The sequence below is a fragment of the Rana temporaria genome, chromosome 2 (assembly GCF_905171775.1).
Source record: "Rana temporaria chromosome 2, aRanTem1.1, whole genome shotgun sequence".
NCBI lineage: Eukaryota > Metazoa > Chordata > Amphibia > Anura > Ranidae > Rana > Rana temporaria.
Window position 1 is genome coordinate 376,383,023 of NC_053490.1, and position 13,460 is coordinate 376,396,482.

General features: G+C 40.8%; 1 protein-coding gene across 3 annotated transcripts in view; it reads left to right on the plus strand.

Annotated features, from left to right (window-relative positions):
- ACACA (acetyl-CoA carboxylase alpha) overlaps positions 1–13,460 on the plus strand; it is a 510,335-nt gene that overhangs the window by 395,087 nt on the left and 101,788 nt on the right. For all 3 annotated transcript variants that reach the window (XM_040337823.1, XM_040337822.1, XM_040337824.1), the window contains one exon: positions 4,130–4,226. In XM_040337823.1, coding sequence (XP_040193757.1) covers positions 4,130–4,226 — 97 coding nt within the window. The remainder of the gene's footprint in view (positions 1–4,129; positions 4,227–13,460) is intronic.

Consider the following 13,460-nt stretch of genomic DNA (forward strand, 5'->3'; position numbering starts at 1 on the left):
CTTTATCCTCTTCCCTCAAAAACAAACCCCCCCCCCCCCACCAACATAAAAAAAAAGATTTATAACCCCCCCCCCCCCACACACACACACACACACACCCCTCGAGATGTAGGGCTTACGATCTTATATATTCCCTTATGCACATATACCGATACACATTTTCAGCACAACCCTCCCTTCCCATCTTATCTCTCTTCTAACATTCTCTTTCCTTCCTCTGAGTTAATAAATACTTTCCATCCTGACCAAGTCTCATTGTATTGTTTCCTTTTTCATTCACTGCCCCCCTGGACCATTCCACCTACCATTTTGGGAACTACTCAATCATGCTTTTCTCCCCTCTGGCCAGATGCACATCCAGAACCACCAACGTGCGATGCAAATAGAGCCTAATATTATAAACCTCTTGTTTTTCAAAGTCTTAAATTCTTAAAGAGAAACTCTGGAAAGTTAGATTAAATGGTAGTTTATGTCTATAGGACTGGAAAAATAAGTTTTACTTACCATCGAAACATAGAAAAGTGAAAGTAAACAAATACTGAGTAGTCCATCGAGTCTGCTGTTTTTTTTTATTTTTTTATTTATAGTCTGACTATCGATTTATGTTTATCCCAAGCATGTTTGAAGCCATTTACTGTTGACTGTCTCACTACCTCTGCTGGCAGTTTATTCCAAGCATCAACTACTTTCTAAGATTGGTTTTGAAATTTCCTCCTGTTAGTTTGAGGTCATGTTCCTGTGTTCTTGATTTTGGTTTCATCTTGGAAAAACTACCCTCCTGAACCTCAGTCATCCCCTTAATGTATTTAAAGGTTTCAACCATGTCTCCTCTTTCCCTTCTTTCCTCCAGACTGTATATTTTAAGTTACTGAAGTCGCTCTCGATATTTTTAATCCCCCAGACCGTTCACCATTTTTGTTACCCATCTCTGGACTCGTTATATCTTATCAATATCTTTGTGTGAGGTCTCCAGAACTGGACACAGTATTCTAAATGAGGTCTCACTAAAGATCTATATAGGAGAATCAGAACCTCCTTCCTCCTGCTGGTGACCCCTCTAGTGATGCATCCTAGAATTATATTTGCTTTTCCCACTGCCTGGCCCACTGTTTGCTCATTTTACAATCATCTGAATTAAGCACCCCCAAACCTTTTTCTTCTGTAGTGCTGGCTAACACTACCTTCAATGTTGTACTCTCTCTGGATTCTTTTCCCCTAGGTGCATTATTTTACATTTAGAAACCTTGAACTGTAAAATAATGCCAATGCTCTGCTCCTGCTGGCTTTTCTGTGCTGCACAACTGGACTCTGCATCCTATTCTTCCCTATGTTCTGGGGGTCGGATGCCCTCTGATGCCACCAAGACTGATGCAGGGTCCAAAGCCTAGGATTGGATGCGAGGATGCAGGGGAACAGTCCACTGCCTGGAGAGTAGTGTATCAAAACTGCTTTTTCTGTTCCTTAGACATACAGTGAGGAAAATAAGTATTTGAACACCCTGCTATTTTGCAAGTTCTCCCACTTGGAAATCATGGAGGGGTCTGAAATTGTCATCGTAGGTGCATGTCCACTGTGAGAGATATAATCAATTTTTTTTTTCCAGAAATCACAATTTATGATTTTTTAACAATTTATTTGTATGATACAGCTGCAAATAAGTATTTGAACACCTGTCTATCAGCTAGAATTCTGACCCTCAAAGACCTGTTAGTCTGCCTTTAAAATGTCCACCTTCACTCCATTTATTATCCTAAATTAGATGCACCTGTTTGAGGTCATTAGCTGCATAAAGACACCTGTCCACCCCATACAATCAGTAAGAATCCAACTACTAACATGGCCAAGACCAAAGAGCTGTCCAAAGACACTAGAGACAAAATTGTACACCTCCACAAGGCTGGAAAGGGCTACGGGGAAATTGCCAAGCAGCTTGGTGAAAAAAGGTCCACTGTTGGAGCAATCATTAGAAAATGGAAGAAGCTAAACATGACTGTCAATCTCCCTCGGACTGGGGCTCCATGCAAAATCTCACCTCGTGGGGTCTCAATGATCCTAAGAAAGGTGAGAAATCAGCCCAGGACTACACGGGAGGAGCTGGTCAATGACCTGAAAAGAGCTGGGACCACCGTTTCCAAGGTTACTGTTGGTAATACACTAAGACGTCATGGTTTGAAATCATGCATGGCACGGAAGGTTCCCCTGCTTAAACCAGCACATGTCAAGGCCCGTCTTAAGTTTGCCAATGACCATTTGGATGATCCAGAGGAGTCATGGGAGAAAGTCATGTGGTCAGATGAGACCAAAATATAACTTTTTGGTCATAATTCCACTAACCGTGTTTGGAGGAAGAAGAATGATGAGTACCATCCCAAGAACACCATCCCTACTGTGAAGCATGGGGGTGGTAGCATCATGCTTTGGGGGTGTTTTTCTGCACATGGGACAGGGCGACTGCACTGTATTAAGGAGAGAATGACCGGGGCCATGTATTGCGAGATTTTGGGCAACAACCTCCTTCCCTCAGTTAGAGCTTTGAAGATGGGTCGAGGCTGGGTCTTCCAACATGACAATGACCCGAAGCACACAGCCATGATCACCAAGGAGTAGCCCTGTAAGAAGCATATCAAGGTTCTGGCGTGGCCTAGCCAGTCTCCAGACCTAAACCCAATAGAGCATGGGTGCTCAACCTGTGGCTCTCCAGCTGTTGCGGAACTACAATTCCCATGAGGCATTGCAAGCCGCTGACAGGTACAAGCATGTCTCCCAAAGGCTGAGGCATTATGGGAATTGTAGTTTTGCAACAGCTGGAGAGCCACAGGTTGAGCACCCATGCAATAGAGAATCTTTGGAGGGAGCTCAAACTCCGTGTTTCTCAGCGACAGCCCAGAAACCTGACTGATCTAGAGAAGATCTGTGTGGAGGAGTGGGCCAAAATCCCTCCTCCAGTGTGTGCAAACCTGGTGAAAAACTACAAGAAACGTTTGACCTCTGTAATTGCAAACAAAGGCTACTGTACCAAATATTAACATTGATTTTCTCAGGTGTTCAAATACTTATTTGCAGCTGTATCATACAAATAAATCGTTTTTTTTTTTATTATGTCTCTCACAGTGGACATGCACCTACGATAACAATTTCAGACCCCTCCATGATTTCCAAGTGGGAGAACTTGCAAAATAGCAGGGTGTTCAAATACTTATTTTCATCACTGTAAATAAGCATTTGACCCCCTGCAGTGCTGGGGGCAGCCCCACTGCAAGGGAGCATTTTTACTTTTTCTGGAGTTGAGCTTTGAAAAAATATAAATTGTCTTTTGTGCTGGTTCATACTATATTATAAAAAAGAAGAAACAACTGTGCCAACAATAATTGACTAGCAATCAAGCTAGATAAATAATGAGCATATCCCCATTGAAAACGTCAACTTATGACAAAACGCGTCTGGGACGGCGTACAGTGACGTCACCGCGTTTGATGTGAAGGAGGCCGGCATCTTTTTACATGCTTTTACAAGTTTATGTTTGTAAGTACAACTATTTTTTTTAAATAAACGGGTTAAAAACGGTATTATGCTATGGTCCGTTTTTTGTCATTTATGATCCACGGACCACATTTGTGAAGGAGTTAGCAATCCCTCGTTTGGACAATTCATTCCTGGGGCATCTGGATCTTGCGCTTTAACCCACGGACGGAGACCATACATCTTTAACGCTGTTTATACCTGTCACTCTGGTAAGCAGCTTTCCATGTGGTGGCGGTTCTCACAGATGTTAAAACGTTCACTGTGGTGCTGTTTGTCTCGAATGTAGACACCAACGAGATTTATCACTTATTGGGATATTATTCACATGATTGGTTTATATGTCTGTTTTTTGCTTTTTGCTCATTATCTATCTATCTAGCTTGATTGCTAGTCAATTATTGTTGGCGCAGTTTTTTCTTCTTTTTTATCTTATTTGCGTTTACACCGTTTACTGCAGCCTTCTGGTTTATCACTGCCTTATTGTTTGTTTTTAGTTAGGTCAGCGCAATTTTCTGTTGTATTATTTCATACTATATTATACTTCAACATAAATTTATCATCTATTGAGCCATATGTAAATATTTAATAATTTTTCTTATTTCTGCAGATCAGAAAGGACAATGTTTAAGTGGCTTTTTTGACCATGGATCATTTATGGAAATAATGCAGCCATGGGCACAGACTGTAGTGGTTGGAAGAGCCAGGTAGGCTTATTTATTTTTTATAGGTATTTATATAGTGCTGACAATGTATGCATTGCTTTAATTATAATCTTTATTTACATCAGTCTCTGTCCTCAAGGAGATTACAATCTATATGCACTTACTAGAGCCGATTTACCCAGGAGACCAACACAAGCATAGGGGAAACCTGCTAACTCCATGCAGATAGTACATTCAAAAAGAAAGTGGGACTTTAATGGTGTCTAATCGAAAATGTAGAAATACAGTAACAGTATTAGAGATTTTCAAATTGTATTTATAAAAGAAGAAAAAACATGAAGAAATAAAAAAAACATTCATTCAATGAGCCATACGCATATAGGACTGCAGTAAAATCGCTCTACAAGTTTTACTCAGATGAGCTTCTTCAGGAGAGTTTTTGATGTTAAAGCAGGTTATGCTGGATATTATAAGAAAATATACAACGGATGGAACAGCCAGTTAGTTGATTTGAAAAAATACAACATTCTAGCAAAGAATCAATGTACTAGCATTGTTGATTATGTAACCAACAGAGAATATCATTAAGTATTTTTTAATAATAATGAATGAAAAATCACATAATTGTCAAAATGCAAACTGAGCAAAATCTCACCAAGGTAGCTGATCATGACCAGTATAGAGATGTTAAGAGTAATCTACAGGATCCCTTTGTAAAATTCAAAACCGAAGCAGCAAGGCCTCTCCACCCATTCCTGTTAGCCACAGGGGGAAAAGAGCAATTGTCCCTAATATATAAATAAAATTGAATTGACAAACCATGTAGAGGGAACTAGGTGGAAACCCTCTAGATCCAGCTAGTTCCCTCTACATGGTATTTCAATTCAATTTTATTTATATATTAGGGACTACATATGCTCTTTTCCCCCCGTGGCCAACAGGAATGGGTGGAGAGGCCTGGCTGCTTCGGTTTTGAATTTTTCAAAGGGATCCTGCAGATTACTCTGAACAATCTCTATACTGGTTATGATCAGCTACTTTTTGCTCAGCTCAGCTGACAATTATGTGATTTTTCATTCCTTACTAGTACTTTGATTCTTTGCTAGAATGTTGTATTTTTTCAAATCAACTAACTGGCTGTTCCATCCGTTGTATGTTTTCTTATAATCTCCAGCATAACCTGCTTTAACATCAAAAAGCTCCTGAAGAAGCTCATCCGAGCGAAACTTGTAGAGTGATTTTACTGCAGTCCTATATGCGTATGGCTCATTGTCATGTATTTCAAATGGATGTTTTTTTATTTATGCCTGTTTTTTCTACTTTTATAAATAAAATTTGAAATTCTTGAATACTGTTACTGTATTTCTACATTTTCGATTAGACACTGTTAAAGTCCCAGAGTTTGTAACCCTTTTTTCCCCTTTCTTTTTGAATGTAAATTTAAGGGATGTGGTGTCCTAGATTTGAGTGTTTATGCCCTAACTATACAAATCCATGCAGATAGTGTTGTGGTTGGGATTCAAACCAATGACCCTAGTGCTGGCCCACATTATAGACATATGTTTGGATTTAAGGAGTCTTTAATATGGTGTCTATTCAGCTTACATTTCAGGAAGAATGTGAGGCTTAGAAACCCCTGTCATCCGCTGTATTAGGGCTCATTCAGCCAGACAATTATGCCCATCCTCCATGCAGTCAGATGCATGTGCAACCTTGGAGCTGGAGCTGTGTGCGGGCAGGTAGAAGTGGATGCACGTGCAAGCGGATATCTGCCGACATGCAGATAGGAGCAGGTGTATGGTTTGCGTTTGTGCATTCACTCTATGTTGCATGCAGATCTGAGGGGGATGCACACACATGTGCCAACGCCTCTGCATGGAAGACAGGAATATCTGCCTGTCTGAATGAGCCATTGCATGACACAACTAGTCCTCTGTAAAAGGTATAGTGGTTTTAAAGCAAATTGGTAAATCAAAAAAAAATCATATATGCCACATTTTTTTAGCCAGTAAGTTCTGAGTTTGTGTGTGAAATATTTTTTTTCTTTATGGAAAAAATCATGGTATTACTAAAGCCATCTCTTTTATCCAATAAAAACTACAAAAGTTTTTCCAGAGCTAGCAGATCTTTGGCACCTTTGGTAAATATAGACCACAGGCTCAGTTTAGCCACAGTCAATAGTGGTCAATAAAGTATTGCTGACTTTTACAAATTATCTCTTTGGTTGGCTATTTTCCTGCAAGAGGCAATTTCAGATATTGATTCTTTTACTGCATCTGTGTTGGGCAGTATTTAATGCCATGATCTGAAGAATACTAGAAACGTACTTTTCTGCACTCTACTGGAATACAAAATGCGAAACCTACAGCGATTTTCTTCTTTATGCTGCAGTTCAGTTTTTTAACTATTATTATTCTTATTATTGTTCTAAATATAAACCAGGTGCATACTAAAAGAATATATGTGTTGTGTATGGGGTATGCATTTTCTGTAAAAATGATTGCTGAATAACAACATCGCAGTGAAGTTGATTTCATTAAAGCATAACTGCACCACTAATTCGGTTATTTTGACATGAGGTTTGAACCAAGGGTAGCAGTATAGTACACAGTACACTAATCTACCACCCTTTCAGCATTTGGTAAATCATTTGATTTCTATTCAAACAGAAATGTGTCTCACTTTGCTGTCATATTCAGGGGAAAGCTTGAGTAGCATCTATTTATTTTTTCATCCATTGGACACAAGGGGTTTGATTTTTATGTATCAGCTGTGTGGGAAGTGACACCTAATAACACATGAACGTAGGTGCAGTGGGGAGTGTTAGTTCACCTTTTCATTTTTTGTGTTGGGTTATATTGTGACCTACAGGAGTATGGGATACTGGCAAACAAAAAAATTGTAGGCCAGCCCAGGATAATTCCTTCTTCCAACAGCATACCTCAGTTTTTTTGCTAGTGTTGTAGGAGCATGAACATTATTTTTACAGTTGTGCTGTGTAATAGAAAAACTTATTTTTGCTAGCACAATTTTTCTCTCTTTTCAAAAAATCTGCTACAATTAATGCTCTTCTCTACACTGTTGTTAGCGCTGTTCTCGCTAGCACCTATCCATCATAGATGTCTTAAGCATGGATTTTGCAGTGTTGCATCCAGACCCCACTTGATTAAGACCAGAAGGATACCCTGGAAGGAAGCTTTGAGCACTGTGTTCTGCGTAAAGCACTTTCGAGACTTTGTTCTGGTTACAAGTTAGCCATAGATCACTTTCCAGGTCTAGAGCCATTGGCATTGCCTCAGCGTTTGCTCTGTCTCTGAAGACTCATTTTGTGAGCAGACTGGTCGAGCTGAGAATTGGGAGCTATCTCATTTACATTGGAAGCTCTGTTCTTTTAAAATTCCCTCTTTACCACTGGTTTCCACCACTGAAGTGCTTAACACTGTGGGACTGAGCATTGACATCATCTGCTGGGTGGCATGGAATGCTTGCTGCAAACTAAGCTTTCAATTCTGTCATACAGAGCAAAGAAGCATCTCTCTGCTGCTGCACCTGCTTTACAAAGAGCCAAGGGGGACTATTCTCAATCCATTCCTAATGTCTGCCTACAGTAACTTCCGTCAACTTCGGCCATCCAACCCTCACTTCTCCATTGCTGCTTGCAGCATGTTCACTTGTGTAGGCAACATCTGCAGCCTGTAATTATGTTGCCCTTTGCTCCTAGAGTCTATTCTTAGCCTCGTCAGGTGTGGCCCGCTCCTCTGCCCTCTTGGCTTAGGTTTTCACTACAGTTATGCAAGAAGTGTTGGCCCAAATCATCCAGGTACTGTATTTGCTAGCTCTAACTAGAGTTGCGCCAAACACCCCATGGTTCGGTTCGCGCCAGAACTCTCGAACATCGCAAAAGTTTGGACCCAAACCCTATGGAACCCTAAGTTGAAAAATCAAAAGTCCCAATTTTGAAGGCTTATATGCGAATTATTGTCCATAAAAAGGGTATGGGGGCCCGGGTACTGCCCAGAAGGACATGTATCAATGCAATTTTTTTTTCAAAAAAGTTTGTTTTTACAGGAGCAGTGATTTTAACAATGCTTAAATTGAACCAATAAAAATGAAAAATGAATTTAAATATAGTGCTTGGGGGTTCCCCTTAGCCTGCCTGTAAAGTTGTGTATCTGTACCATGAATATAACCTGCTGCAGAAAAAACTGACATTTATAAAGAAAAAAATTACAATTATATTGTCGGCAATACAATACGATTGCTGGCAAGACAAAAATGATTTAAAAAACAGAATGAGGGTCCCCCTACCCCCAATCCATACCAGGCCCACGCCAAAAAATAACCGTGTGGGATCCCCCAAAATTCCATACCAGACCCTTACCTGAGCATGCAGCCTGGCAGGTCAGGAAAGGGAGGCAAGCGAGTGACCCTCCTGAACCATATCAGGCCACATGCCCTCAACATGGGGGAGTGCTTTAAGGTGGAGGAGACTCTGCCTGACCCCATTGCACCTTGTCCCCATGTTGATGGGGACAAGGGCCTCTTCCCGACAACCCTGGGCTGTGGTTGTGGGGGTCTGCGAGCAGGGGGCTTATAGGAATCTGGAAGCCCTCTTTAACAAGGGGGCCCCCAGATCCTGACACCCTCCCTATGTAAATGAGTATGTGGACCCCATTTTTTTTTTTAGAAAGGCTCCGCCCCCCACAAAGACTAGCTGTCACTATTTTACAGTTCTTAATGAAAGGGCGGGGCCACCTGGTGACGTCAGACTGGTGCATGCTGGGTCGATGTTCGCCGAACGGGTGAACAGGCAATGTTTGGGCTGAACTTTTTCTCGGCTCAAATTGTTCACCGAACTATAGTTCTAACCATAGAGACCGATGAAGTGGATGTTCATGATTTGGCCAGACATTGTATTACTCCTTCTGCTCGATTGTTTGTGATGGAATAGCTGCAGGACTCCTGGCTTGTGGGGTGGGTTGCGGGGTAATCGTATTTACCTGACCAAGGAATTGGCTATAAACTGTATAATGGCTGTAATGCACATAGTAGCCTTTTAGAAAACATCTTAGTCCACAGCTACCACATGGCTTGCAATGAATGACAAACAATAACAAACTTTTACAAGAAAGAGCTAATTGTAGATAGCTTTGTACTGTATTGCGACAGGCAGCGGTTCAGAACAATCATGTGTAGCATTGCAAATCAAGAAGCAGAGCTTAATTGTCAGGTTCTGATAAATAGAGAGAGTTTTAAGAGGGTGCCCTTTGTGGCTAAGTTCAGTGCTCCCCTGGGTTTACCAGATGTTGGTGATGAGCTGGTCACTTAGATTGAAGTGGTAGTTACTCGGATGACCTGCAGAGCGACTGCGTGGGGTGCCGGGCAGAAGACGCCAGTAGAGGAAAACTGGTAGCAGGAACTGAAGACAAGCCAGGATCATACATGATAGATCAGTCCAGAAATGCCAGAGACAAAGTACAGATGAGGGAGCAGACAGGAGCGTAGTCGGTGGTGCAAGCCAGAGGTCAATCAGGAGCGGATAAGAAGCAAGTCAGAGGAGCCAGGTCGGTAACAGGGAACAGAATCACAGAAACACAGGAGCACAGGAAACACTGGGGAGCTGACGATAATCCAGCAAGGGGCAGCTCCAACATCAGGCTTAAATAGACCAGGAAGTACTGCCCACATCAGTCACACTGTGCACTGTGGCAGCCATGATTGTCTTGGGCGGATTTGCCAGTCTTTCTTTGGCCATTTTCCTGACACAAATTATGGCTGCCTTCATGTGTATGTGTAAAATATATTACAAACTAGAGATCGACGGATATCGTTTTTTCAGGGCTGATACAGATTTTTCGGCTGCCTTTAAGGCTGATAGCAGGTCTCAATATTCGGTAGATTTAATTTATTTTTACACTGTCCTTTTTTTTATCACTTTTCCTGCTGTCACAAGGAATGTAAACAGTAATAGACAGTGACAGGTACTCTTTTATGGAGGGATCTGGCGTCTATAAGACCCCAAATACCTCCTTTGCCCTTTAAACCATTCCAATTTTTTTTAAACTGGCACCTTTAGGATGCCAGTAATTCGGAAGTGATGTCATGACATCGCTTTTGGGTTACTAGACCTGAGACCCAAACAAAGCAATCAGCTTTGTTCAAGTCTCCGGCCAGCCGGCGGATGTGCCAGCTGGTCGCTCAGGCCTCCTGGTGGGATGGGAGAACCGGGCGGAGGAGCTTGGCCACATCAGCTGTTATTACAAGAAAGCTGACCATCCACTCTAAAGAATAGTACCGGGGCGATGCCTGCAGCTGAAAGCATCATCCCGGTACTACTACTTGAAGCAATATCAGTAAGTTTGTTACCAATACCAATTCTTCAAAAAAAGTGAATATCGGCCGCCGATAATCGGCTGCACCAATAATCGGTCGACTCCTATTACAAACTATACATTACATATCTATAAGATTATTTATATCTTTTTGACCTGTTAAAATGTATTCACATTCTGGCTGTAAGGCCTCGTACACACGACCATTTTCCTCGGCAAAATCCATCAAGAAAAATGCTGGCAGAGCATTTTTGCGGAGAAAAACGGTCGGGTGTATGTTTTTCGTTGAGAAAACTGCCTCAGATCTCGACGAGAAATAAGGAGAACATGCTCTCTTTTTTCTCATCGGGAGTCTTAATTTCCTTGTCGTGTTTCTCGTCGGGCTGGTTTACGACGAGAAACACGTTTGTGTGTATGCTTAGAAAGTATGAGACGGGAGCGCACCTTCAATAAAAGTAGCGTTCGTAATGGAGATAGCACATTCGTCACACTGTAACAGACTGAAAAGCGGGAATCGTCTCTCACCAAACTTTTACTAACACGCGGTAACACAAGATTAGCAAAAGCAGCCCCAAGGGTGGCGCCAGTGGAATCGAACTTCCCCTTTATAGTGCCGTCGTACGTGTTGTACGTCACCGTGTTTGAGAACGATGAGATTTTGTCTTGACAGTGTGTATGCAAGGAAAGCTTGACAAGATTCTCTTCAAGCCTGACAAGAACCTCGTCTAAGAAAACAATGTTTCTTTTATGACGAGATTCTCAGGCGTGTGTACGAGGCCTAAGTGTTATTATACAAATGCTGGAGTATCATTGAAAATTGTTGGAGTAAAGAACATACTATATCTGTTATACATATAACTACGTAGGTCTTATAGGGTGGTATATGAGTGCAGTTCAACATATCTTCTCATTACTGCATATTTTCTGACAATCTTGTTCTTTTTTAAAAGCTATAAAGTATTTATATATTTGTAACAAGCATTTTTTAATCAAGCACTCATGGACCTCTGTAGCTGCATGCATATAGAGAAAATGATCCCCAAATTTTGAAAACAGAGGTGACAAAATGGCAGCTCAACCCCCTTCCTTCTTCCTGCAGAAGGGTTTGGCAATCAACCAGCTTTCTAATGTAAACAAACAGCAGGTAAACTGTTTAGAAATTGACTGCAACCTGACTTCAGAGTTCCTGATGTGTGCTAGGAGGTTTACAGCCCCAGAGGTCAATGAGGAGCTTGTTTAAAAACAAAATTACCCTAGTTAGCAGTATTAAACACTTGAATGCCCATAGCCTGGCCATTAGTTTAGTTTAAATTCCGACAGCTGGAAGTGTTTGGCTTTTGTTAATCCTGCATGTGTCTGGCAAATTTACCTTTTGAGTAGAAGTCATAGCCTGTTTTGTGTCAAGGTTCCCCTTTAGAAGATTTTCAAGTATATTCCATGTTATGGAATAGTTGTTGTTTTTTTCTTATAAAGACACCTATATTTTTTCTTCAACTTGTTGATTTTTAGTAGAGCTCTTAATTTAATACATAACCCTTAGATTTACATGCATTGATTAGACCATCTCTGCAGGTGCTTTTATGGTGCACCTAAAACACTTAATTAAATAAGCCTTCAAACATTTAAGTTAACTTTTCTTTCCTTTCACTTTGAGCCGCTGGGCTCTAAGGTACAACAAATGTAGAAAAACGGGAATTGGTCTCTTTCAAAGCAGTGACATTTTGACAAGAAAAGGAAGTAATAGACATAACTGTATTCTTTGGGGAATGGTTCCTGTAAGTGCCTCCAAAACTCATCTTTTTGTGTGTACTGTATGTTCGTAATATATGTGTTCTTGGCTGTAAATTGTCTTTTATTATACTCTGGCTTATAGTCCGAGGATGTGCCATAAAACAAGATGTAGCATCTCCATGTGCAGGGACTGATAAAATTTATATGAAGTATAATGGAAAGCAGAAGTTGTTTTGAGTCATTTTTCCCCATTCCATAAATAACTATAATTCTCCAATAAAGACATTTATCATTAGCTTGCAGTTTCATTACATAAGTTATAAGCTCTTTTTTTTGCAATTAAATATTTGTATCATGGAGGTTTAAAGAGGAATTTTTAGTTTAAATGTTTCGTTTTTGCCCTATGAATCTGTGCCCCTGCCTGTATCACAAAAAAAAGGTATTGCCAAGTTGTATTTTTTCCACATTTCAGTGCTGTCACCAAATGTTATGCAGAGTTTGGTTGGTGATGCTTTCTTGAAACAATTATTAAACTATTTAATAATGTGTCATTGGTTATTTGGCACCATTTCAATTCTTTTGTAAGAGCCATGCATTTATTTATTGCTGGTAGTTAAAAACATTCTTGTCCTTTATGCTTTGTAAAGGCTTGCTGCGTAGACTGCTTGTATACAGGCTAAAGCCCATTGGTAAAAGCCCTAAATCTTGATATACACTTTATAAATTTGTTTAAACGCTTGTAAACGTTATTATTATTATACAGGATTTATATAGCGCCAATAGTTTGCACAGCGCCTTACAACATTAGGGCAAACAGTACAGTTACAATACAATTTAATACAGGAGGAATCAGAGGGCCCTGCTTATTAGAGCTTACAATCTAGGAGGGAGGGTCAAGTGATACAAAAGGTAATAACTGTGGGGGGTTGAGCTGATGAGGAAAATTAAAGTGCAGTTGTTAGGTGGAGCCAGTATAGACTTCTCTGAATAAAAAAGTTTTCAGAGTTCGCCTAAGGGTCCTTTCACACTAGCGGACCGTTCGTCCGTTCATTACAAGTGCGTTTACGGACTTGTAATGAATCCCTATGGGATTGCGTCCGTTAGCGGATGGAGCATCCGCTAACGTCCGCGACCATCCGCGTCCATCGGGATCCGCTTTTGCAAACAGAAGAAACCCTATTTTTCTTTCGTCCGGCGGAACAGAACGGATGCA